Source organism: Marmota flaviventris, chromosome 6 (assembly GCF_047511675.1).
Source record: "Marmota flaviventris isolate mMarFla1 chromosome 6, mMarFla1.hap1, whole genome shotgun sequence".
Lineage (NCBI taxonomy): Eukaryota > Metazoa > Chordata > Mammalia > Rodentia > Sciuridae > Marmota > Marmota flaviventris.
The window spans coordinates 128,962,058-128,989,705 of record NC_092503.1 but is presented as its reverse complement, the minus strand read 5'-3'; the positions used below and the strand labels follow the sequence as shown (position 1 = coordinate 128,989,705).

Below are 27,648 nucleotides of genomic sequence, written 5' to 3'. Positions count from 1 at the left end.
ATTGCTTCTTTATAGTAAACAGTTAATAACATTTAAGATTTATTGAACCAGGTGCAATGGCACATGCCTATAATTACATCTACTTGGGATGCTAAAGTAGGATCACAATTTCATGGCCAACCGCATCCATTTAGCAATATCCTGTCTCAAAAATTAAAAAGTGCTAGGGATGTAGCTCAGTGGAAGAATGACCCTGGGTTCAATCCTCAGTACTGGGAGAAAAAAAAATACATATATATATATATATATATATATAGAGAGAGAGAGAGAGAGAGAGAGAGAGAAATAGAGAGCAGGGCTTGGGATATAGCTCAATGGTAGAACACTTGCCTAGCATGCAAAAGGCCCTGGGTTCAATCTTCAATACCACAAAAAGAAAAGAAACAGAGCAGTAGAGGTTCAAGGAGTTGTCCTTTATTTCTTCAGCGCTTAAGAGACTGGCACATAACAAGCCATCAGTAATGATTTATGAATATTCTGACACTGGATTTAATGAACATATAACCAGTAATAATTATTTATTTATTTACATTAAAATATTTTTTTAGTTGTAGATGGACACAATACCTTTGTTTATTTATTTTTATGTGGTGCTGAGGATCGAACCCAGTCCTTCATGTGTGTGAGGCAAGCACTCTACCACTGAGCTATAGCCCCAATCCCTACTTATTTTTTCTGTATCTTTTACCAAGCCCATTTTTTTACTTGTTTTTATGAGACAAGGTCTTGCTAAGTTGCGGAGGGCCTCACCAAATTGCTGAGAGTGGCCTTGAACTTTCAGTCTTCTACCTTGGACTTCCAAGTCATTGGGATTACAGAGCCACCACACTTGGCTCTCTCTCATCATTTTGAGAATTTTCAAATCCTTCAGAAATATTGAAAGAATAATACATGTAATGTCTTTGTGTACCAGCAGTTGTCAATTTCCTATTACATTTGTGTGTTCTTACTCTTTGCACACACACATTTGAAAGTTTCAGCATTCATTTTCTGCTAATAAGACTATTGTTTTTTTGTGACCATGAACTATCATACCAGCTAAGAAAGTTCTGTGTCAGGGGTTAATAACCATTATCTAGCTGGGGATGTAGCTCAACAGCAGAGCACTTACCTACCATGTGCTAGGGCCTGACTTTGATCCCTTTGATCCCCAGCACTTGCAAAAAATAAATAAATAAATAAAGATTGGGCATAACCATTGTTTATAAAGGATTAGATAGTAAACATTTTCAGCTTTACAGGTGATACCCTTTGTGGCAGCTGCTCAACTCTGCCATTGTATTGGGAAAGCAGATATAAACAATATCTAAACAAATGGATGTAGCAGTATTATAATAAAGGAATCCAAAATAAGGTAATAAGGTCCAGGCTTTACTTGGTTTTCTGGGCTATAGTTTGCCTACCCCATTCTAATATTTCATTCACATTTGGACTTCTGAATTTTTCAAAAAAAAATTTGTAGCTTTTTAAAATTATTATTTCACACATTGCATTTAGTGCTCTCCTTAATGTAGAATAATAACCTCCCAATACCTTCCTTTTATTTTTGAGCCCATGCCTGTTATAAATGAGCTGCAGTCTGGATTTATCTCAAAGTTTTCATTATTAGATTCATGGTAAACATTTTTAGTAGAAATGCTGTATAGATGATAAAGCACTATTGTTGTTGCTAAGTTTGATCATTCGGTAAATTTGTGACTGCCAAATATCTCCATTTTCTCCTTTGTAACTAAGTAGCCATTGGTTTGGGGTTTTTTTGAGACTGAGAATGTCTATTGTCACACTCCTTTCACCTAGTGGTTTTAGTAGTCCTTGATTGAATAATTCATTTTGAGGGCTGCAAAAATGGTGATTTTTCAAATCTATTATTTCTGCCATGTTAGATGGCAATCTTCTATAAAACAATGTTTTCTCATTTTATTTATGTGCTTAGGAATGGTTACTTTAGGAAAAAAACAAATAAATAGTAGAAAGCTTATAATCCAAGAAGAATTGATATTGTTATTATTGTTATACTAACATTACTACTTCTGTGATTCTTGTTATTATATTCTTAGGAGTACTCCTGAGAATACAGTCAAAAGAAAGTTCTCCAAAACAGAGCAGTCTGAAATTGGGGATGGCAACTGCATTGGTGAGTGCTCATTCCATTTCTCCTCTGAATCTGAAGAAGAAGAAACTTTGGGTAATGAAGGAGGATTGATATGTTACCAGAGTCCTAGATTCTCTGGGCCCCAGTAGACCAGATGCAGATACCCAGTGTCTCAAGAATACAATCAAAGAGAAAAAGTGGTGATGAAGCAAGAAAGAAATTTATTAATCAGTATGGTTACACTGAGGAAAAAACAAGCGGATGAGCATCCTAAACCTTGTCTTCTGGGTTCTGACAAGAGCTTCAGGAATATATAGGAGAAAGACAAAAAGTGGTAGCAAGAAGTCTTAGTCAAAGTGTAGTTTGGTTGACCATTATATCAGATCTGGTTCTGCGAGGTCCTGCTGGCTCTAGGAAAATAGTTATTACTTGAGGAGGCAATTTGGTTCCCATGATGACACAATTGTTCCCATGTAGTGGAGCATCCTTGATCCCATCATGGGGTGATCTGCCTGCAGATCCTAAAATTCTTGAAAATATCTTAAGGCTTGAAAGGCTGAAATAAGAGAGGTTGAGTAAATGTAGAGTTAATGAATATTACATTACCAATATTTAAAAAGACACTTCTTTATTAACATGTCTATATGCAGAGTTGAGCAGAAATCTGACCCAAAGTTTAAGGTAGCAAAGGAAATAGCTGTAGGACCAAGTGAAGAGTCAATACTTTTAGTAAAAGCAGCCTTTAAGTCCCTGTTATAAGTACTCTACTTGAAAACAAGGATTCAAGCTGTAAGGAAATAGGAAAGGCCTTGGACAGAGCCATTTACAAATAATTCAGGCAGTTGTGTAATGAAGAAATCACAGAACTTGAGAGACTTTGAGCCATCTCTGCAACATCTGCCAATGGTGGCTGAGCCTGAGACGAAGAACAGACCCTGGAGCTGCTGGTGCTCCAGCAATTCCCAGCCATCCTGCTCAAGGAGTCCCAGGACTGAGTGCAGGACCATTGGCCAGAGAGTAGGGAGGACTTGGTTGTTGTATTGGAGCATTTGTAGCAGGAGAAACAGGACAAGAGGAGATAGAAATCAGATGTGCTCTTTTGCAGGAAAACTAGAATTAAGCCTCTCCCCAGACAGCTGGGTGTGAGCACAGTTCAGTTTCTTTCCTGTCTGGGTATTCATCTTTATAGGTCTTAACATCAGCCTTACTTGATCCCTACTGGAAGGAAACTGAATGTGCTCTAGATTTCCCTCCCATATTCTTTGCCACTTTGGGGTTTCTTTTTTCTATCTTTGAAGTGTTTTTGCAACAAGTTTCCTAAATCTACATGTACTTAATTATCTCTACATGTACCTAATTATCTGTAAAACCCAAACCAGGCAAAGAAATAAAAAATGTTTGTGGAAGAAGCAGCCCCTCTGAAAAGAGGGCAAGAACAGCAGGTCCTATCCAAGTGTGACATTCAAAAACCTGAGAAAGAGAAGGGTAAGAACTAAATTGCATGTTTTTGCTTATGAGGTGAGAGAGGCTGTGCACTTCCCGTTGAGGCCCTACCAGCAACATTGGTGTTTTGTTTGTTTTTGTTTAAAACCTTTATTTTATTTATTTATTTATTTATTTATTTTTATGTGGTGCTGAGGATCGAACCCATTGCCTCTCATGTGCTAGGTGAGCGCTCTTCCGCTGAGCCACAACCCCAGCCCCAACCTTGGTGTTTTGTGTTTTGTTTTCGAGTTAGACTTATTGAGGTATAACTTACATCAGTAGAATTCACTGTAATTCTACCAATCAGTGAGTTTTCACAAACATGAGAAAAGTATAGTCTTCTAATCAGCACCACAATCAAGATATAAAAAATACTCATCACTCTAGGCATTTTAGTTGAATAAAACACCCCAAAAGGTGAATCTGGACCTTCATCTTGCTCTTCTTCCCTTTTACTATAGGAATGAATTTTAGAAGTAGTACAGTTTTCCACTGAAGGCAAAGAATCTCGGCCACATGTTTCATTACTTTTTTTCTCCCTTTCTTTTGCTACTATTTGAGGATTGATCCCAGGGATGTTCTACCACTGAGCTACATCCCCAGGGGTTTTTTTATTTTTTGAGACAGTTGTTGAGGATCTTGCTAAATTTCTGAGGGTGGCTTCAAATTTGCAATCCTCCTTCCTCAGCCTCCTTTGTTTCTGGGATTATAGGCTTGCACCACTACACCCAACTCATTTTTTCTTATCTCCTTCAAATTATTGTAAATAGCAACTGTCTTTTTTTAATACTTTTTTACTATCAATGGATCTTTATTTTATTTTTTTTATATGCAGTACTGAGAATCGAACCCAGTGCCTCATACATGCTAGGCAAGTGCTCTAACCCCAGCCCAAATAGCAATTATCTTTTATTTCTTAATGTCACCTGGATTTTTCTATTCTACTCTTAATTTCTTTGTTACTAAAATCCCTCTTTTTCTGTTTCTTACATTTTTCTTTTCTTCTTTTTAGTCTGATATAATCCCTGCTTCTTTCTCTCTCTCTTCCTCCCTTCCATTGAAACTACCTTCTGCTCATACTTCATTATTTGAATACAAATTCATTAATGTTTCTCTTTTCCTTAAAACCTTTGTCTGTATGTATGGTACTTAGAATTGGGTACTCTACCAGTGAGCTATATCCCCAAACCTTTTTATTTTTTATTTTGAGACAGTGCCTTGCTAAGTTACTCAGGCTGGTCTCAAACTTGCAGTCCTCCTACCTTAGCCTCCCAAATTGCTGGGATTACCATTGTGTGCCACCATGCCTGGCTTAAAAACCTTTTAATAAGCTGAATAATATCATTTTTCTATAAAATTTTATAATAAAAAATTAAAATAAGATAAAAATCACTACCTTAACTCCCAGTTTCATTAACAAAGGCCTCACATGGCCTGTTATCAGTCTTATGTTCACTAGAATAACCAGTTTGTCCCAGTTTTTTTGAGACTTTTAGCAGTGACAGTTACACATCCTAAGAAATCCCTCAGTCCTAAATTGGGACAATTAGTTGCCTTTTGTCCCACCTACTCATATTGTATTTTTCTATCATGCCAGGCAATGTTCCATTTCCTACTTTCTCCTTGCGGTTTCTCTCTTTTGAACCTTTTTTGCCTTGTTTTTTTTTTTTTATCTGGAACAATTTTTTTCCTGCTCTCCCTGACTACTTCCTACTCATCCTTCAAGATATATCTTAGATATCACTTCCCCAAGTCTGGGTTAGTTTCCCCAGTTATGCTTCCAGAGCAGCAAAGTTTCTCATGTCATAGAATAGATGATATTCCATTATAGTTTCTGGTCTACTTCTTTTTTTTTCTTGCCAGACTAAAAGGGCAGGGACTTTATTTGTGGCATTTTGTTTTGTTTATTTTGTTTTTCTTTGAGTCACCGTCCTTGAGTAGACAATCAATAAATGTCTATTGCTGAATGACTGATTTTCTTTCTTTCTTTTTAAATTTTTTTTTTTTTTTTTAGTTGTAGATGGACACAATAACTTTTTTTTTTTTTTCATGTGGTACTGAAGATTGAACCCAGTGCCTCATGCGTGGTAGGCAGGCACTCTAACACTGAGCTATAGCCCCAGCTTGGCTGATTTTATTTCTAAAGTCATCCTTTACTTATTGCCCACTAGGCTGTTCAGTTTGAGTCTGCTTCAAATTCCCTTTCTTCTGAGAGTCTCCTGAGTAAATTAGCTGAAAGAAAGGGGCCTACCATTTTCTGAATGACTTTGAAGAAATGAACTTATAAACAATGACAGGTATATATTTTAAAACAAAAAGTGAATGTAATGATAATAAATTCCTGAGAATGTTCCTTATCCTCTGGATCTGTTGAAATGTTATTTTATATTCAAAGTTCCGGATATTTTTTGTTTTAATCCCCCTCCTTCCTTTTAGTTATACATATCATGTTATTGTTGAAAAAGAATCTCCTCTGTTTCCTTCCCTTCCTTCTCTTAGTCTTTCACTTCTTCATCCTATGTAGATTACTTCATTCTATTAAAAAGAGCTTTAATCCACAGTGTAGTCCATTATTTATTATATTATTTAATATCTCCACTCCTCACATGTGACTACTTTCTCTGATGCCTTCTTACTAATCCCTTCATGTTCACTTTTACTTTTGGCTCCCATCTCTTCTCTACTTTTTAATATCTGCTACCTTTCATTTGATCACACTGATTAACCTTCAGGTGTTTTTTAGAGCTGCTTAGGGTCTCACTCTTCTATTTTGTCTATCCATTACCCCATTCTTACTTTGCATGTCTATTCATATTCCAGGCCTTAAAAGCCATTTTCCCATCATCCTTCACATCCTTCTGCCTGTGTGTTTGAACATAGGTTTTCCTTCATCTTCACATAATTTCAGCCTTACGACTCAAATCTATATTCATAAAACATTTTTCTAAAAAAAAATACCACTTGTTTAGTGTCTGCTATGTACCAGGCACTGTGCTAGTCTCTTGAACTATTGGGGTTGGGGTGGAGGAAATAGTCATATGAAATTATAAAAAGTCATATGAGATATAAAAAGTCTGTTGAACCTATATAGGAAACCAGTTACTGCTGTCCACGAAGATTAGGATTTTCATGAACACATTACCCTCAAGTTTTTATGGTTCAATGGTTTTTGATTTATTGATAAGGATACTGAGCCCAGAGGACTTAAATTACTTTATAAAATTGTGTAGCTAGTTGGCATCACATCTACATTTCTTCATTTTCACTTAAAGTGCCATCCCTTTCTTATTGGCCTGAGGAACCGCAATTGAGCTAGTTTCCCCCCCCCCCCCCATGTAATGAAACATTTTCAAGACTGTACAGTCAAAAACAATTGGTTTGCTTGTTTTCTAGCTTCTCTGTGTGTGGTGTGTATCACATGATAAAACTTAAGCCATTGAAAAGAAGTCATCCTTCACCGCAACCCTCTATCCTTCCCTGAAGGTCACTATTAACAATTTCTTATATATCATTCTATGTACTTTATACAAACACAAGCAACCACAGCATTTTTACTTTGCACACATGGCTTGATTTCATTTTTTTTTCTCCTAGTTGCAGATTCCTTTTCCCAAGCACCAAAAAACAGGTAATTAGTGATATATATTTAATGTTTCAGGTGAAGAGACAAGGATTAAGAACGGGAATCTTGTTTTAGTGACCAACTCTTGTGGAAAAGTGGAATCATCTAGGAAAATTTCTGAACCTATAGAAGCTCTTTATGAAGACTCTGATTTGGGAAGGGAGCAGGCTAAGCCCAAGGAGAAGACTGACTATAAATGCTGAGAATGTAGGGAGGGAATTATCCAGCATTCAGACCTGATTGAACATGGACTTGTACCCATGGGAGAAAAGCTCAGTGAATCTGAAGGCTGTCAGAGTTCTACTCTTACTGGACATCAGAAAATTCTTTCTAGAGAGAAAGGTCATCAGTGCCATGAATGTGGGAAAGTCTTTCAGAGAAGCTCACATCTTGTCAGACATCAGAAAATCCATCTTGGTGAGAAGCCATATCAGTGCAAAGAGTGTAGAAAAGTCTTCAGCCAGAATGCAGGCCTTTTGGAACATCTCAGAATCCATACTGGAGAGAAACCTTATCTATGTATCCATTGTGGAAAGAACTTTAGGCGTAGCTCTCACCTTAATCGACACCAGAGAATTCATAGTCAGGAGGAACCTTGTGAATGCAAGGAGTGTGGAAAAACATTTAGTCAGGCCTTGCTCCTCACCCACCATCAGAGAATCCACAGTCATTCCAAAAGCCATCAGTGTAATGAGTGTGGGAAAACCTTCAGTTTGACCTCAGACCTTATTCGACATCATAGGATTCACACTGGAGAAAAACCTTTCAAGTGTAATGTATGCCAGAAAGCATTCCGACTTAACTCACACCTCAATCAGCACATAAGAATCCACAACGAAGAAAAGCCCTATGAGTGTAATGAATGTGGAGAAGCCTTCAGACAGAAGTCAGGTCTCTTTCAGCATCAGAGACACCACCACAAAGGCAAACTGGCTTGATGAGGTGTTCTCTTCCTGTAGAACGTCAGAAAGTATACATTGAGAAGCAAACAGCACTTTAGGAAAAGTTATTCTGGCCAACATCAGAATTCTTAGGGATTGAGTTGGAAGCTGTTTGCCTCCATTCTCTGTCCTTTGCTTTCCTTGAAGTTAGTTTTGGAGCCAAATAATTTCACCCTAGACAGTATAGTGAGATCAGAGTTAAATAGCATTCTTTACTATAAGACTTCTCAGAATTTTTAATGTGTTAATGAATGATTATGGATCTCCAAGAAATAGCCTCATGACTGAGTGAGGTCTTTGAAATTATCAGCAAATATAATGTACACTGATTCATTAGACTTGTGTCAGTCAGGGGCAGGTTGATATTTTTTGCAAATGATATAGCAACAGACTCCTATAAAACTCATGATGTCTGGAAGTATACCACTCTCAAAGTTGTCTTAAAGTATGGGTTAATAGTGAATTCTTTTCCCTAACAGGCTCTACCCCTCCCTCCGACTAGCCTTACCTTTATCCCTCCAACTCTACCCCCCATGCACAGAGGAAGCATTTTGGAAAGCAAGGATGATCCTTTCCTGGTTAATAATAGAACTTGCCTTCAGAATTATGTCATTTCATTTTTACATTTTCTATCCCCACCCCAGTATCTCATTAATTCAAGATATTAATCAAAGTTTTACAGTCTGTGGAAGAGATATTACATTTTGAACTGTTCTGAATTAATCCAAATAGCAACTGTCTTACTTGGTAACTCCAGTGCCAGTACAGTAACTACTGCATATATACTATTCAATAAATATCCACCGAAAGATATTGGACTTATTCCCTTTAATATTGATGATGCAGTTTTTAAATGTTGCTTGTTTGGGAATTCTTTGAAAGTCAAACAATAAAATCATCTTGGAGAGAAGATTATGATCTTTATATCATGAATAATGAAGTTTCATGATAATGACAAAGAATCTTAAGCTTAGAGTAGTCCATTCCCAAGCATAATAATAGCATCACTAACTGGTCAGTAGTAGCTGCATAAGGTACTGCTCTTTGGAGAAGCTGTCTTAGTTCACCAGTGTGGGAAAATTAGTGAATCCTCACAATGCAATGTCCACTAATATATCCATTGTGGAAAGAACTTTAGGCTCAGCTCTTACCAGACAATTGTTAACACCAGACAATTCAGTCAAGAGGAACCTTGTAAGTGCAAAGAATATAAAAAAACTTTAGTCAGGTCCTGCTGTTCACTCACTATCAGAGAAGCCAGTCACTCTAAAAGCCATCAGTGTAATTATGGTTAAATCTAGGTTCAGCCAGGCATGGTGGTGCACACCTGTAATCTCAGCCACTCAGGAGGCTGAGGCAGAAGAATTGCAAGTTCAAAGCCAGCCTCAGCAAAAGCAAGGCACTAAGCAATTCAGTGAGACCCTGTCTCTAAATAAAATACAAAATAGGACTGGGGATATTGCTCAATGGTCCAATGCCCCTGAGTTCAATCCCCAGTACCCCCCCCCCAAAAAAAAACAACAACTAGGTTCAGCTACATAGCTTAAACACACACACACACAAAACACACAAATAGTAGTCACAGTAGTGAGTTATTAAAAGTTTTTCTATTTAATATAGAAGAGTCCAGTATTGAAAAAGTAGTTCCACAGTATCACTAGGGTCCTAGATTTCTGCCTTTTGATTCTACCATCCTGGTCCATGTCATCAGTATTTAAGGTCCTTGTTTCATCTCTCTGTGGCTGCTCAAACTCTGGCCATCACATCTAAAATGTGGACAAAAGACAAAAAGAATAAAAAGAGGCTTCTGTCAATTTATTCAGCTTCCTTTGAACAGTCATTCCCAAAACTGCTTAGCACATATGTCTTGATCAAAACTTTGAGGAAAGAAAGCAGAAAAGGGTATTTTTTCTTTTCTGCAGAGTGCTTACTGAATGTTAGGTTTCTTTCATTAAGAACAAAGGAATGAATGTCAGAATAGGCACTTAGCAGTCTTTGGGCCACTTCCTATTTCTTTCCATTCAATCTTACTGAGTGCAAGCTGACCAGAAGCAACAGTTAATACCATTTTCTGGAGGAAGACCAAATAGGGGAAGCAGCTGTAACTTTTTGGAACACAAAAATTTCATGAAAAGTCAGTTTATTTCCCCCAATTACAATTTTTTTCTTTGTGATGCTGGGGATTGAACTCAGGGCCTCAGATGCTAGGCAAGCCCTCTACATCCTAGTTCCCTAGCTACATCCTTAGTCCCCTCCCCCAATATTTTTAAATGCTATGCTGAGATCAGTAACTAAAAATTTAGCTCCCTGTTATAATTTAAATCTATTTGATTCTGTTCAGTTAAAGAAGAAACGTACATAGAGTATTATGAGAAAGCAATTAAGCCAAGCACAATGGCATACAACTGTAATCCCAGCAATTTGGGAGGCTGAGGCAGGAGGATCGCAAGTTCGAAGCCAGCCTCAGCAACTTAGGCCCTAACTTAGCAAGACTGTCTCAAAATAAAAAGCAGGGAATATAGCTCAGTGGTAAAGTATCCCTGGATTCAATCCCCAGTACCAATAAATAAATAGATAGATAAATAGATAGATAGATAAATAAATATTACTGGGAAGTTTTGACTTTTCTCAATCAGAGCTGTCCCCTGAAAGTCCCCCTCCTCCTTTTATTTTCCTGATTAAAGCTTTGTCTGTATATTTGTGCTTACTTTGACTAATATTCAGTTTTGGCCATCATCAAATCACAAGTCCCCATCTCTAGTATCATTTCCACCATTATAGTTTCATATAGGTTTATTTAGGTAAGCAGATACATATTCAAGGGAGAATTAGTGACCTATGGGATTAAGTAAGGAACACATATTCAAGGGAGAATATGGGCCATATCAAGAGTGAGAGATGTGTTTTGGGGGTTCCAAGAGATGTTACTGGTATCCTAGGCCAAAGGGTAGGGGACCTGACTTCAAGGAGTCTCAACAATCCACAGGGTCTGATAAAAGTAAACATGGTTTTACCATATGATTGATTTAGGATAGGAGGAATAAAAAGTAGAAAGGAGACCTACAGGAAGGACAAGGAAATTAAATTTGACTTCAGAAGTTCTACACACTTTTCCAGGTCTGTCTCTTCCAGGTCTGTTACTCCCAAATTCCTGTAAATCTACCTCTGCACTGTTAATTAACACCCCAATAAATGGGTTAAGCAAAGAAAGATATGATATCATGAGGATCCCAAAATTTGGGGAACTTTACAGTGCTATCTACTGATAAGATAGCGAAGATCATGTTAGTGAGGATCCTGAGATTGAGCAGATCACCAAAAACCATCTTGAGATTGCTGGACTGATTCCTACATAGCTTTCTGATTAAGATAAGATAGATAGATAGTAAAACAAATAGACACTTAAGAAAATGCCCCCCAAAAGAGGCTTCTCCATGAAATTATCCTGTACAAACATTCCAACCAACTGCTTTGTCCTGGGCTGAGGGTTGGGGGACAGACCTGAGTAAAAGCTACAGATTCAAGAGCTAACCAATCAGTGTTTCAGGCTGAACCAATAGCCTTGGCACCTTTCCAATATCCGATTAGCTTGGATATTGATCACTGCTCCTACCCAGTAGCTATATAAACCCTTACAAATCAGTACACTTAATTGGCAACCTGCTATCAGGTAGCTTCTTGCCCAGCAAGAGAGCTCTGCTTCCTTTGTTCTCACTTAAATAAATCATACTCCTTTTAGTCTCATCTTCTGTTTCTGACAATAATCCAGAAAGAAGTCACAGATGGCTGGAGACTGTTGCAATACTGAAGCAGAAGAGGCTGAAAATTCCATTTAAAAAATTTTTTTAGTTGCATATACACATATGCTGAGGATCAAACCCAGTGTCTCACATGTGCTAGGCAAGCACTGCACCACTGAACTACAACCCCTGAAAATTCATTTCATTCCATACCCATGCCTCCCCAAGTTTCCTTTAAAAAAAGAGCTTGGAACCCCCAAAACATATCTCTCACTCTTGATATGGCCCACATTCTCCCTTGAATATGTATTCCTTGCTTAATCCCATAGGTCACTAATTCTCCCTTGAATATGTAGCTGCTTCCATAAATAAACCTCTGTGCCTCTGACTAGCACATGCTGAAATTCTTTTTCATCATGTATTCCATGAACTCCACTGGTCCTAAGTCAATTCCCCCTTTTTCTCCCGGAACTCCTCAAACACTTCTTTAGATTTATCTCTTCTTCTGTGACATGATCACCCTCCTTGGTGACTCAAAGGAGTTAAAAACTTGTGTCCACACAAAAACCTGCGCACAGAATTGCCAAAACTTAAAAGAAAGCAAGGTGGCTTTCAGTAGGTTAATGGATAATTAAAGGGCCTGTTTTTAAGAGGTATTTTATGTTTTTACTATTGGATTAAACATCTTTTTACATGTTGGTTTGGTAGTGGAGTCTCAGAGGCATAACCCTGAAGATCCAATAAATCAGATCTGGCAACTCACCTCAAAAACTAAAAAGGAAAGTTAATGATGAAAAGAGCTTTAATCAGTGTGGCTACATTGGGAAGATGAGGAGACCCGTATACTTAGCCTTGTATTCAAAGGGCTGACAATGAATTTGAGGTTTTATAGAAAGGGAAATAAAGGCAAGAGTTAGGGGATTTGTATAGCTGGAGGCTTCTCACAGTTAACAAAGCAGAGTGTGTTAATCAGGTGTAGTCAGTCTATCATCTCAGGATTGGTCAGGTTGGGCCTTGTCCCAGACAAGAAGTTGCTGTTGCATGGCTGGGAAGGTGACTTTGGCTCATCATGTGATGTTTATAACATCAGACCTTGTTCCTAGGGAGCAAAGTAGATGAATGCAAAATGGAAGCAGAGATGCTTTTAACCATCCATTGGACATTTGCCAGCAAAAGTGAGGAGTCACTCACTGAGCTATATTCGTAGCCCTTTTTAATTTGCATTTTGAAACAGGGTCTCACTAAATTGCCCAAGCTGGCTTCAAACTTGTGCTCCTCTTGCCTCAGCCTCCAAAACTTCTGGAAATACAGGGATGGACCACTGCACTCAGCAAGTCTCCTTTTACTCTTAATTCCCTTAAAAATTAGAAGAAAACTAGGTGGCTTTCAGTAGGTTAATGGATAATTAAAGAGCCTGTTTTTAAAAGGTGTTTTATGTTTTTACTATTGGATTAAACATCCTTTTACATGTTGGTTTGGTAGTGGAGTCTCAGAGGCATGACCCTGAAGATCCAATAAATCTTGAGTTTTCAGTGTACACATAGCTCAGAGACACTGGGTTCGAACATCAGCACCACATAAGTAAATAAAATTAAATAAATAAAGGTATTGTGTCCATCTACAATTTAAAAAATATTCTTAAAAAAATTAAATAGAGAACTATCAAAAAGTGTAAATATATATGCCCTTTGATCAGTTTCAATATGTAGTACCACCCAATAAATATACTCATAAAAGAAAGTAAAGCTATTGAATGACATTCCTTACATCATTGCTTATAAAGAGAAAATTTAACCTACACAGACATCAATAGGGATAAGTTATGGTATACCATACAACAGAATACCATTAGCTATAATAAGTAGATATAGAAAGATCCCCAAGCTATCTTAGCTGAAAAAGAAAAGGTACAAAATTACATTATGGTATCATAAGTGTTCTAAAAGATATGTGCACATTTATTCAGTAAACAAAATGTTCGTTGACTGATACTATATGGTAAGTAGTGTCCTGGGATGATATGTCAAAAATAAATAAATAAATAAAGATAGATACCATTAACCCTGAGTATTGAAACACTTCATTGTGTAGTCTTCATGAACTTGAGTTTTCAGTGTACACATTTTTTTAGTTTCTTTAAATTTTTTTAGTTTCTTCCATTTATCAAATTATAATTGTTTATTGATGAGCGTGGTGGTGCATATGTATAATTCCAGAGACTTTGGAGGCTATGGCAGGAGGAATCACAAATTTGAGACCAGTCTGGGAAATTTAGCGAGACCCAATAAATAAATAAATAGCTGTGGGAGACAACCTTACACGTGACTGAGTCACACTCCCCGGCTGGTTGCTAAGACACTCAGTTGCAGAAATGTGGCAGAGCTTTCCCCACCCTTCTTGGGTCCAAGGGTCAGTGTCTCCTGCATGGGTGTGTCTTGCTAAAGCCCCCTGGGTGAAACTATGCTCACCTGTTCCTTTGTAATATAACCCCTTGCCCTGTTTAGGATAGAATCTTCCATGGAAGTGCCTTGTGTGTGTCCCCTTCTCTTACTATGCCCTTGGGTGTGGCCTACTCGGGTGTCAGTCAACCTGCTGACAGTGGACATCATGAAGATAAACTCAGCCCCCTGAAATTTGACCCCTTGCCTCATTTGAATAGCTTCTCCTCAATAAAAGGGGTCAGCCCATGCTCTCCTGCTCTCTCTCTTCCTGCAGACCCTTAAGGTCAGAGGAGCCATCACAGTGACCCCAAAGAAAAAGGTATTTGTGTCTCTTGTGTGGTTATTTTTGCGCAGCCCAGTTAGCCCAGTTTAACTGGAGTGACCCCTGAGCCTTTTAGTCTCCAGAACAGAACCCGGCAAATAGCTACCGACATAACTCAGTGGTAGAGTGCCCCTGAGTTTAATCCCCAGTACTGGAGTGGGGAAAAAAGAAATATAAAAATTTATTGATCACCTCCTCCCCAGCCTGTGCCTGTGAGGAAGCCAAGGACAGATATGGCTTTGCCTTTACCATGCTGTTGGGTTTTTGTTTGGTTTTCTACTGGGGATTGAACAGAAGGGAGCTCTATGGCTGAAGAACATCCCCATCCTTTAAAAATTATTTTGGAACTTGAGACCCAATTGCTTCAATTAGTAGTTGGGATTTCAGGTGAGGGCTACCCCTTCCCCTTATTTGGGGGAGTTTGTGTTGTCTCCCCCCACCCCCGCCGCCTCCGCCCCTTGGTACCTGGGATAGAACATAGGGGCGCTTTACCACTAGGTTACAACCCCAGTCCTTTTTGCCAATGGTCTCGAATTGCTGAGGCTGGCCTTGAAGTTGCGATCCTACAGTCTCAGCCTCCAGAGTAGCAGGGATTTCAGGCCTGTCCCACAGCTTCCCGCTACCGTTGGTTTTTACTTGAAAAGATTTGTGTAAATGTGAGGCATACTAGGGCCAATGGGAAGAGCCCCGAGTCTGGGGTCGAAAAAAGAACCGGCCTGTGTGGGGCAGCAATTGGAAGCCAGGCGTATCAGAGAGATGAGGCGAAGGCTCCTAGAGAGGCATGGAGCCCGGCCGGAAGTCGCGGCAGGCCGCCCAAAGCGGCGAGAGGAAATAACCCTGGCTGGCATCTCTGTCTGCAGGAAGTGTCTCTCAGCCTCCAGCAGGGATAAAGGAAGGACCCCAGAGATTTGCCCGCCTAGCTTGACTCCCCGGCAGGGGCCGGGGCCTGGGAAGACCAACCAGCCCTTCCCTACCGTGGAGCCCCAGGCCTCCATATTCCCGCTGGAGTTCTTCCTGAGGTTCGCCATGTCTTTGTTGTGCTTCTTACCTGAAGTTGTAGTCTGTTAATCAGCAGATACTTATTGAGTGCCTGCTGTGTGCCAGGTACCGTGCTAGTTGCTGGCGTGTGCTGTTAATAGACTAATTTTGGGTCCACCGGAGAGACCTGGCTACTGGCATCAGGACATCCGCATACGTTCATCAAGAAGTCCACCAATATTTGTCAAATACCAGGTACGTACTGGGCACCTAGAGTTTATGCAAAGATAAACCCCTACCCGCAAGGTGCAAGATGGGGCGATCTCTAATACAAGATGGAGAAAGAGGGTGGTGGGTGTAGTTTTCCATGGTTCCACCGCCACCTGTGTGGCTTAGTGGACAAACAGTTTTCCCCTTTCTATGTGAGGTTTGAGGATGTTCACGAAAGTTTTATTCCTGTACATAAGAGATGGCATTTGCACGGGACCTTAGGAATTTACCTTAGAAGAATGATAGTACTTGCTATAAAATACAAAACAGGTGAAAAATTTTGGAGTAAATATCATTTACCACACAGAATTGACAGTAATAGCGATTGAAAATAACAATAAAGTAATAAAGGACAGAGGCATTTTGTATAAAGGATTAACTGGAAGCCTGGGGTGCATGCCTGTAATCCCAGCACTCAGGAGGCTGAGGCAGGAGGATCACAAATTCAAAGCCAGCCTCAGCAAAAGCAACTAAGTAACTCAGTGAGACCCTGTCTCTAAATTAAAATACAAAATAGGGCTGGGAATGTGGCTCAGTGGTTGAGTGCCCTGAATTCAATCCCCAGTACCTGATAACAAACAAACAAAAACCCCAAAGGATTAACTGGACTCAGAGGGATTATTTATAAGGTATTGTTTATTTGTACATGGAAGTTGGTGACACCAATAGAAAGGAGAAATACAGAGTGCAGCTTTGAAGGGCTCTCTGGTTTGGAGTATATTTAAATTATGGGGCAAGTGAATGAAGCCTATAGCTGAAGGTATCCAGCTGACATTTTAAGTGTGGATCTACAGTGTGAAAGGCAACTTGGAGCCAGACAAAGATTTGAGTGTTCTTGGAACAGAGGTATACTGAAATTGAGATTGTAAATGCAGAAAGTGAGGAGACAAGAGAAAAGAACTTGATGCATGTGTACTATTTCAGTTATCTATTGTTGTATAAAAAATAAACTAAAATCCTAACCTTCATGGTTAAAAACAATTTCTCAGGATTCTGTTGGTTGACTGCCACTTCTGCTGGTTTCACTTGCAATTACTCATGTAGCTGCATTCAGCTGGTGAACTATGTGGAAGTAGGCCTAACTGAGCTAATGGGGCTTTAGCTTTGGAGCCTTGGTTCTCATTTACCTTGAGCTTCCTATAGCATGGCAGTATCATGATAGCATGCCAAGAGCTATAGAGGCACTCTTTTACAGTGTCATATCTGCCATATTTCAATAGTCAGAATAAGTCATAGATCAACACATTAAAGACAAGGAAAAAGATTCCACTTAATTATGAGAATAGTGGAAAAATCTAATTACAGAAGGTATTTGGGAATAGGAAAGTTTGGAAACATTCTGTGACACCTACAAGGTAGCATACACTTGTAATCCTAGCTGCCTCAGGAGGATCACAAGTTCAAAGTTAGCATTGGCAACTTAGACCTCATCTTATAATAAAAAAAATAATAGAGCTGGTGATGTAGCTCAGTATTTGAGGGCTCATGAGTTCAACCCCCAGTACCTCAAAAGGAAGAAAATAAGAAAAAAAAGTGGAGTTGTCAGTACACAGAGAAAAATGACCTTTGAGATGCATTGTATGCCCACAAAGCTAGCCATCTTGGTCCTCCCTGGGCAAAATTATCCCTTTTCCCCAGTTGAAGTATAAGCTGTTCCAGCATTGATAACCCTTCTTCCTCATATTCTACATCCCTTACCTCTGGGCTGAACCCCTTTATGTTTGAACCCCTTTATGTTCAAGATATATTTTTTATTGATTTCACTTGTAATAGAGGCAAGCAGGCTCAACTTTTGAGAATGACCTACAATGGGGACAAAGATTTAAGTACATTGCATAAGGTTTTGAATCTCTTGTAATTCGTATGTTTCTGATCAATTCTTATATTTAGATGTACATTTGGGAAACAATATTTGAAACATAGTCCTCAGCCAAAAAGACCTTTCTCCAGCTACAAAGCTCAACATGTATGAAGCTTTACTGGGTTCTGCTCCTGAAAATGAAGACAGCCTTGTGAAGGTAAAAGTGGAAGATCCCACTTGGGAGCAGGTGTACAACACACAGGAGGGCAGCTCCCACACTCGGGAATTTTGCCGCCTGAGATTCCGGCAGTTCTGTTACCAAGAGGCTCCTGGGCCCCGGGAGGCTCTGACCCAACTTCGAGAACTCTGCCAACAGTGGTTGAGGCCAGAGATGCACACCAAAGAGCAAATACTGGAGTTGCTAGTGCTGGAGCAATTCTTAACCATCCTGCCCAAGGAGCTGCAGGCCTGGATGCAGATGTATTCTCTGCAGAGTGGGGAGGAGGCAGTGACAATGCTAGAGAATCTAACCTCTGGACATGGAGACACAGGACAGCAGGTGAGAAGATAATGTGTATGGTGGTGTGGGACAAGAAATGATACATATGAATTTGTTAATTTTTAATTTTATTTTGAAATAATTTAAAACTTACAGAAAGATTGGGAGAATAGTATAGAGAACTCCTGTATGCTCCTCACCCACGTTCACCAGTTGTTAATACTTATTTTAAGATGTACCCATCCCACTTCCCTACTTGTGCAAGTGAGCCCTCTTTGTATGAATATGCGCATTCAAGCAATGACACACATACACTTTTTTTTTTCCTGAATCATTTGAGAATTAATTGCAGACATTATGCCCCTTAACCTCTAAACCCATCATTGTATATTTCATTCTCTTGTACAACCAGAATACAATACCAAGGTTAGGAAAATTACATAAAATTGTTAGGGTACTATCATATAACACTAGTATTTCACATTTTGCCACAATATCCCCGCAGTGCGCTTTTTTAAAAAATATTTTTTATAGTATATGGACATAATACCTTTATTTTTTTTTTATTTTTATGTGGTGCTAAGGATTGAACCCAGTGCCTCACATATACTAGACAAGCAGTCTACCAACTGAGCTACAACCCCATCCCCAATAGTGCTCTTTATGGCAAACTTCCCCTTGATCCAGGGCATAAGCCAGGAAGTGTCACATATTATATTTAGATGCTGTGTCTCTCTAGTCTCCATGAATCTGCTCAGTCTTTGTTTGTCATGACATCAATATTCTTGAAAAGTACAGGCAGTTTTTTTGGAGAATTTTCCTGTTTCAGTTTGTCTTGCATTTTCTCCAGAAAATTTTGGCCAGAGTATCTACCCTAGGGGTAATACTTTGTTCTCAGTCTGCCATTTCAGGAGGCTTTGATGGTTTATCTCAATACTGATGAGATTATGGTGGAGCCTAACAAGTTTCTTCAATACAAAGTTACCATCTTCCCCTTCATAATTACTGCCTAATGTGTAGAAGACATTTTGAGACAATGTATATCCGAGTCCTTATTAAACATTCATCTAAGGAGTCTTTTTTTGTGTTGTTTTTCTGGGTAGGAATCCTTTGCTTGTCTTACCTGCCTTGCTTCTATTCTGCACCCTAGATACTGAATAGGACCTGACTGCATGCAGTCCTTATTTGACAGATGAGTGTCTGTTTCACTTTCTGCTTTTTTAAGGGATTAATGGGGCTTGTTCTCTGTTCTCTTGGAGAAGTCTCTAACTGCTGTTCAGTTCCACCAAGATATGTTTTCAAGGTGAATCTTTTGTTTACAGGCCTCTTTCTATATTCAGGGACAAGACATGCACCTAGTGATGACACAATATCAGGAAGCCTCTTTGGAGTGTCAGCTCCTGCCTGGGGTAACCACCCTGACATGTGAACCTCCTCAGCTTCCCCAAGAAGTGAGTGGTGAGTGCCAGAGGGTGAGTGGTGAGTTTAGTAAAGACACAGGAAGCAGGCCACTGACAGGAGCATGGTCTTTTTTAATAGGAATGTGATTATCTGTGTCCTCAAGGTTTTGTTTTTTGTTTTTATATATATTATGAAATGATTACCACAAACTTCTTAATGTTCCTATTATCTCAGTTATCTTTGGTGAGTGTGGTGAGAATACTTAAGATCTACTCTCAGCAAATGTCCAGCAATATTTATTGTTAACTGTAATCACTGTGCTATACATTAGGTCTTCAGAATTTGCTCATTTAGCTAGGCACAGTGGTACTTGTCTGTAATTCCAGTAACTCAGGAGGCTGAGACAGGAGGATCTCAAGTTTGAGGCCAGCCTGGGAAGTAAGAAAGGCTCTAAGCAATTTGGTAAGACTCTGTCTCAAAATATTTTAAATAAAAAAGGATTGGGTATGTAATTCATTGATATAATATTCTTGGGTTCAATCCCCAGTATTATTTGTGTTTATATATATATAATTTGCCCAGGGTCAACAAAGGAAGAACCTCTTCTAAAATTTAAGGCTGCTTACTTTTGACCAAAATACCTTCTTTATGACATCTCTATATTCTACATTCCTAAATTTATACCCCTCCTCCTCCGAAAAAAGATCAGAATTTTTCAAGAATATGCTATAATGGATATTGTCCCTCCTACCCAAACACTCATCACCAGCTTCTTCCCTTCTCTTTATTTTCATATCTGATTTTAACTTTTTGTGAAAATGCATCACTGTAAAGCATTCATAAATGTCACTGACTTTGGGGGTGGGAGACCCTGAAGTTTTAGAATTTCTGACAGAATAGAAACAGTTATAGTGCCCTATCCTAGACAGTAAGGTATACATCTTCATTTGGATGTTTAATAAATCGAAGTTTTAGGGGCTAGGTCCTAAACAGAGGACACTCTTAAAGACCATTGCATTCAGGACTCTTGTTTCCTTTCTTTACAGAGTTTACTCCCCAGGAACCAGCCCTTCTCCGAGAGGAAAATTCCAGAAATACGACAGCAGTGCTTGAGTTTAACTCACCCAGGTTCCAGGTAAGCAAGGGTGCCTGGGCTTTGGAAACCTCAGTAGTTACCCTCCTTTTCTCCTTGACCTGTTCTTTGCCTTTCTCTTGGCCCACACTCCTCACTCATGGTATATTTTCTTGTGTTCATTCCATCACAGAATGTCACAGGCCATGTGCTCAATAATCCAAGGAGTTCATGTCGATTACATTCTACTACCTCATATTATACTGTGTTGAGGAAGTACATCCAGATCTCAAGATATGAGAGTGAGGGGTTTCAGAACGTGCCCCCCTATCAACTAGTCACTTGTGTTTGGAATCTCTGGTTTTTCTCCTCAGCCTGAGAACTAGGACCCTTTTTCACATTCCAATTAATTTGGTGACGATAACAGAAATTCTGTATATGCAAAATAAAACTTCACATCATCTTCACAAAATGAACTGCTTTTTTCCTTTTTAGTGTCTCAGTGGTTCATTTGTTTTCCTGGTTATTTGGTTTTTAAAAAACTACACGTTTCCCATTTAAGTCCTCTTACATACTGCTGGCACATCAGTTTTCTCAAGACACCATCTTCATGGAATCCTTTCCTCACTCAGTCCTTTTCTTTGACTTCTATTATTCTCAATCCCATTATACCCAATGTCTGCTGCTCTTAATAAGTACTTTGTCTTCTTGAAAATAAATGTATGGATAATAAAATAAATATATGAAATAATAACGATTTAAGAAAGTGTATATACATTTTAAATATCAACCCAGTTGTGGCTGGGCATTGTGACACATGCCTATAATCCCACCAACTCAGGATGGTGGCGTGGGTACAAGTTCAAGGTTAGCCTTGACAATTTATTGAGACCCTGTCTTAGAAAATGAAACTCATTAGTACACTGACCCTGGGTTCAATCTCCAGTACTGAAAAACAAAAAAAAAAACCTACTGCCTTAAAAATATATATATATAATATAAAAAAGTGATGTATGTGTGTGTGTGTGTGTGTGTATGTGTGTGTGTGTGTGGTACTAGGGATTGAACCCAGATTCACCCTACCACTGAGGTATATCCCAGCCCCTTCTATTTTTAGTGACAAGGTCTCACTAAGCTGCCCAGGTTTGCCATGAACTTAAAATCCCCCTGCCTCAGCCTCCCAAATCACTGGGATTACAGGCAAGTGCCATCACACCCAGGTTCTAACAGATTAATTTTGGATTTCTAGCTTCTAGAACTGTGAGAGAATTAATTTCTGTTGTTGTAAGCTATCAAGTTTGTTACAAAAGCCCAAGAAATCATATAGGTTTCAAGGCAAAGTAGACTGGTAAATAGATCATAGAAGGGATGTGCTATTTAAATAAGGTAGATTTTATATTTTTTAATTAATAATTTTTTTTGTACTAGAGATTGAGCCCAGGGCACTCTACCACTGAACTATATCCCTAGTCCTTTTTATTTTGAGATAGGGTCTCACTAAATTAGCTAAGGCTGGTGTCAAATTTGTAATCCTCCCACCTCAGCCTCCCAAGTAGCTGGGATTACAGGTATGTTCCACTACTTGGCCATAAGGTAAGTGCGTGTTATTTTTCAGGGGGGGGGGGGGGGTGGTTGCTGGGGAATGAGGTAGGTTTTTAAGTATCAAAATAATTGTTTGCAGTTTGGGATGGTATAGTGATGAGGTAAATATATCTTCTGTCTCGAAACTCACCTATTTGTCAAGAAGTCTGTGAAAGACTAGACACAATATCAGTTTCCAGGCAAAAGGAAAGAAAGGGTAATTTGGAAAATGAAAAAAATCAAAAAGTTAGTAAAAAGCCATATGGTAGACCTTTGGAAACTGTGTCAGATAAAGATAGAAAACCATAGACAACCCCCAAAATAAATAATTATAGTGTATAATATTTCTGACTTAGCTGTCTTATATTTCTGGCTTTGAAATATTTTAAAGCAATCTTCATTAATGAAATTCAATGAGATCTCTACATTTATATTGTTTTACATCTGTTAAAAGTCTCAGAACTCTTCCATTATATATTTGTAATCAGTTTAATTGCATTTTCCATAAGTGCCATTTTGTATTGAAATGCCTATTTAGCCATAATAGAAAATGCTGTTAAAACAGTGGGTAGAACCAATTTGAGTCAACTTTTTTTTTTTTCTTTTTTTTTGACAATACTGGTGGTTATTGAACCCAGAAGTACTCAACCACTGAGCAGCATCCTCATCCCTTTTTGTTTTTTATTTTGAGACAGGGTCTTGCTAAGTTGTACAGGTTGGCCTTGAACTTGTGATCCTTCTGCCTTAGCTTCCCCAGTTGCTGTGATTACAGCTGTGTGCCACCATGACCAGCTTAAGTCAACTTATATAAAAATATCTTTACTCCATGTAAGCCTCCTTCTCTGAAACATTCTTATATTACTGTTGGTTAAATCATCTCATAAAAACTTTTCAGAATTCTTATTCTTAGGGGTAGCCAATTTATATCAATTGTAGATTTGGTTCAGCAGGACACTGAAAAGTCCTACAGGATATGTGACATTTTGTTATAGCGTGGGACTATTCCATGCATTTCAGGATGGCCATATCCTGTGAATAACATTGGCATGAGCTGGTGGTCATCATCACTGGTAAAACCAAAAAGTTCTCACAAATTTACAGAATACCCTGAGTGGCTGGTACCACTGTTCTGTAGTGTGATATTCAACACCTTTCACAACTGGACCCCTTCTCCTTACCACAGTGAAAACTGAAAGGCCACTTTTTGCCTTTTAGATGTCAGCGAAGACTGGGGAGGGAGAAGCCCAGGCCTTTGCCCTAGCAGAGTGGCCACATCTGAGTCTGGCTCAGAGGAACCTCTGTGAGAATTCAGCTCAAGAAAAGGTTACAAGCCTAATGAGTAAGGACAGGCCTCTAACTGGTCCCCTGTCTGTGCTATCCTTGTCCTGTCCTTTCCCTGACTTGGCCCATGGGAGCCCATACTTCTACAAACCCTTACCCTCCCTTCCTCTTCTTCTGGCCTCTGCCTCCAAACTTTTCTCAGTCCTTATAATTTTGCATTTTTCCCAATCACATTATATTCTGCTGCTGCTACTTGTCCAGGTTGTGAATTCTTCTTGTGATCTTCTCTGATTTTCTCTCCCTATTCCTTTATTCCCTCAGTGACTCCTTTGCATCTCTTCTTCTCCCCATCAAGGATTCCATATAACTTATATCCTTTCACATTTAGAAGACCCACAAATACCTCTGCCTGATCCCTCTTTACCTTAGAAGAAATTCTCTTTATTCTCTCAGAACAATGCTATCCATGTTTTCTTTCTTTTTATCCTTTAGCTGATAGATGAATCATTTTAACATTTTTATTTTGAAATGATATTTAGGCTACCAACAAGTTTTAAAGATAGTACTATCCATGTTTTCTTAAATGTGCTCTGCCCTATTGTGTCTTCTCCCCAGCTGGTGTTTGGTGCCCAGGTTAACCTTTCTTATCATCTTCCCATAGCATACCACATTTTATAGTATTGCTGAAACTGGATGCCCTGAAACACCTGTTGATTTCTTTGTTTTTTGAGGGATAGTACTGGAGATCAAACCCAGAGGTACTTTACCACTGAGTTACCTCCCCAGCCCTTTTTATTTTCCTTTTTGAGATAGGGTCTCACTAAGTTACTAAGGCTGGCCTCGAACTTATGATCTTCCTTCCTCAGCCTCTCAAATAGCTGGGATTAATTAAATATATGCCACAACACCAAACCCTATTGATTTTTTTGTTTCTTTTATTTTGAAACATCTATTCCCAACCACAAAGATTGTTTTTTCTAAATTCATAGAATATATGACATTAAATAATTAATGTATTATTTTAGCAAAAGTAATTGTAACTAAAGATGTTTTGTTTAATATAGAGCAAGACATTTCTGAAGCAATGGATCAAGGTAGGAAGACTTCAGGAATACCCAACAGGTGAGTATCTGTGGTCCTGAGTGGATCCATATTCTGCAGATCTAAGAAGAAATTAGAACCATTAGGTTCAACCCCTAGTACCACACACAAAAAAGAATATCTTGTTGTTTTATGTAACAAAAAATTCAAACTGTAGATTTGGTGCAGCAACTTACCATGATATCAAAGATTCATCTCCCTGTGGTCCTACACCCTTTTTCTAGTTCCCCATTCATACCCAGCTTCCTTACCTCACTCTTTTTCCCATTTCCCACTCCAAGATCCTTCTCTCACCACATTGAGCTTAAAGTTTAAAATTTCATCAGTGAAAAGGTTCAGTGACATGACAGGATTCAAGAAGTATTCCCAAAGTTAAGAATGTCAGGGAATTCTTAAGATGGATATGTTAAAGAGGTCATGCATATAGATACTGAAGACACCCAGGATTCCCCCTTGTGTCTTCTAAAAATAGACTGGTTTACTAATAGGACACAAATACATAATATCCAAAATTTTAAAAGTAGTAGTATAAAATAATACTTTCATCTTAAAAACGTTGGCTTTCTTCCTTGTAAATCCCATAAAAATCCATTCAAGTGCAATGAGTTTTGAGTTTCTTTTTTATTTTCACTCAAAGAAATACATCTACCAGATCAAAGAGGATCTCACACCTTCCATGTGTAGAAATTATGTGTGAGGAGGCCTGGTAAATAGCAATTGCCTTCCTTTTCCGAGTTAAAAACCAGTTGACATAGACATAGTAGTAAAACAGATGGTTCCAGAACCTTCAACTTATTGATAGGAGCTAGACTGGATAAAGTGGCTCAGAGGTAGAGCTAAATAGGCTCAAACTGGCAGAGGAGAAGTGCAGCAGAAGTCTTCTTTTGTGGGCCTGCCTAATGCAACTAGTGACAAAAAGGGGCATGGAATGTCTGCATCCTACTCCTAAAGAGGATAGAAGGAGTTGCTATGCTACCTGAGTTTCTTCTCCTAAATTCAACAGTTATGTCCTGAGGAGTGAGTTGGGGAGAGGCCAGCAATGTTAAATCTAGCCAGTTTTCCCCATGGAAACATGAGAATTGAGAATTAGCACACTACTGTACTGCTTTAGATTTAACATGTATGAAAGAATGAGACTTTCTTTGTAGCATATTTTCTTTTTTATTTCCCAGAGACTGTGCACCCCACATCTCTTGTAGCTCTTCTGTCCCTACTGAAAAGACAGTCTCAAATTTGAACACTCTAAAGGACCGTCATCCACCCCGTGACTCCTGGGCCCGGATGCACATTGCATCCTTGCAGTATGCAGCAGGAGATATTACCCGAAAAGGAAGAAAAAAAGACAAAGCTCGAGTGAGTGAACTGCTCCAAGGTCTTGCATTTTCTGATGACTCAGAAGTGGAGGAAGATGAGCCTGAGGCTCAGCCTCAAAAGAAGCTAAAGGTGTCAAGTGTCCCAGAAAAAAGTTGGACCAAAAGAGACATTAAGCCAAACTTTCCCAGCTGGTCAGCATTGGATTCTGGACTTTTAAATCTCAAGAGTGAAAAGTTGAACCCAGTAGAACTCTTTGAATTGTTTTTTGATGATGAAACATTCAACTTGATTGTCAGTGAAACCAATAATTATGCTTCTCAGAAAAATGTTAACTTAGAAGTCACAGTTCAGGAAATGAGGTGTGTATTTGGTGTCCTGCTATGGAGTGGATTTGTAAGGCGTCCCAGAAGGGGAATGTACTGGGAAATCTCTGATGCTGATCAGAACCTGGTTCGAGATGCAATTAGAAGGGACAGATTTGAGTTAATTTTCTCGTACCTGCATTTTGCAGATAATAGCCACCTAGATCAAAAAGATAAATTTTCAAAATTGAGACCTCTCATAAAGCAAATGAATAAAAATTTCCTCTTGTATGCTCCCCTAGAAGAATACTATTGCTTTGATAAGTCAATGTGTGAATGCTTTGATAGTGACCAATTTCTGAATGGAAAGCCTCTTAGAATTGGCTATAAAATTTGGTGTGGTACAACCACACAGGGTTATTTGGTTTGGTTTGAGCCCTATCAAGAAGAATCAACTATGGAGGCAGATAAGGATCTTGACCTTGGGTTAGGTGGAAATCTAGTGATGAACTTTGCTGATGTTCTTTTAGAGAGAGGTCAATATCCCTATCACCTGTGTTTTGATAGCTTCTTTACAAGTGTCAAATTGGTGTCAGCTTTGAAGAAAAAGGGGGTGAGGGCAACAGGATCAATTCGTGAAAACAGGACTGAAAAATGTCCTCTTATGAATGTAGAACATATGAAAAAAATGAAGAGGGGGTATTTTGATTTCCGAGTGGAAGAAAATGATGAAATAATCTTATGTCGTTGGCATGGTGATGGTATTATCAGTCTGTGCTCCAATGCCATAGGCATAGAACCAGTCAGTGAGATAAGTTGTTCTGCTGATGGTGAAGAGATCCCACAGGTAAATCAACCATGCATAGTAAAATTGTATGAGGAATGCAGGAAAGGTGTAGCTAAAATGGATCAAATTGTTTCCAAATATAGAGTGAGGTTAAGAAGCAAGAAATGGTATTCAATTTTGGTGAGCTACATGATTGATGTAGCTATGAACAATGCATGGCAACTACACAGAGTCTGTAACCCAGATTCCTCTTTAGACCTCTTGGACTTTCGGAGATGTGTTGCACATTATTACTTGGGACACGATGCTAATCTTCCAGACTAAGGTAGATAAACAAAATGCATACAGTAAAAAGATAGTAAAACCACAACTACCACATTTGGTTGTATCTTACCAAAGCAAATCTGATGCATATAATGCAATTATTGAGTAACTACTATTTTTTTAAATGAGACATTTATATAAAAGAGTTTCAAAGACTATTATAAGAAATAATGTTCAAAGTTATCTGACAATGTTGAACTCCAGTGGTACTTTTCTATATGTCTAATTTGTATCAGATGTGAGAAATCATTTGTTGAATTTATTTTGTGCATTAAAAGAATGGAATTCTCCCTC

General features: G+C 38.8%; 2 protein-coding genes across 6 annotated transcripts in view; both read left to right on the top strand.

Moving 5' to 3' along the window:
• Positions 1-8,953, top strand: part of Zscan26 (zinc finger and SCAN domain containing 26) — a 12,484-nt gene extending 3,531 nt beyond the window's left edge. Inside the window, 2 exon segments of the mRNA XM_071613611.1 lie at positions 2,058-2,134; positions 7,236-8,953. Coding sequence (XP_071469712.1) covers positions 2,058-2,134; positions 7,236-8,137 — 979 coding nt within the window. The 3' untranslated portion in view covers positions 8,138-8,953.
• On the top strand, positions 2,056-27,648 carry Pgbd1 (piggyBac transposable element derived 1). 5 transcript variants are annotated; one of them, XM_071613606.1, is made up of 8 exons: positions 2,056-2,134; positions 15,748-15,876; positions 17,782-18,251; positions 19,514-19,649; positions 20,639-20,727; positions 23,461-23,584; positions 24,591-24,648; positions 25,800-27,648. In XM_071613606.1, the coding sequence occupies exons 3-8, from the start codon at positions 17,856-17,858 to the stop codon at positions 27,352-27,354; spliced, it is 2,358 nt and encodes a 785-aa protein (XP_071469707.1). In that variant the 5' UTR covers positions 2,056-2,134; positions 15,748-15,876; positions 17,782-17,855; the 3' UTR covers positions 27,355-27,648. The 5 variants fall into 5 exon arrangements, with proteins under 5 accessions (XP_071469707.1, XP_027777951.3, XP_071469709.1 ...); XM_027922150.3 differs by having other exon boundaries at positions 2,058-2,134; positions 19,532-19,649; XM_071613608.1 differs by lacking the exon at positions 2,056-2,134 and adding an exon at positions 3,561-3,577.

Coding starts and splice junctions, on each gene's coding strand:
- Pgbd1 (XM_071613606.1), top strand. CDS start 17,856: ATGTATGAAGCTTTACTGGGTTCTGCTCCTGAAAATGAAGACAGCCTT. Junction 18,252..19,513: donor ATGGAGACACAGGACAGCAG/GTGAGAAGATAA, acceptor TTTTGTTTACAG/GCCTCTTTCTATATTCAGGG. Junction 23,585..24,590: donor AAAGGTTACAAGCCTAATGA/GTAAGGACAGGC, acceptor TGTTTAATATAG/AGCAAGACATTTCTGAAGCA.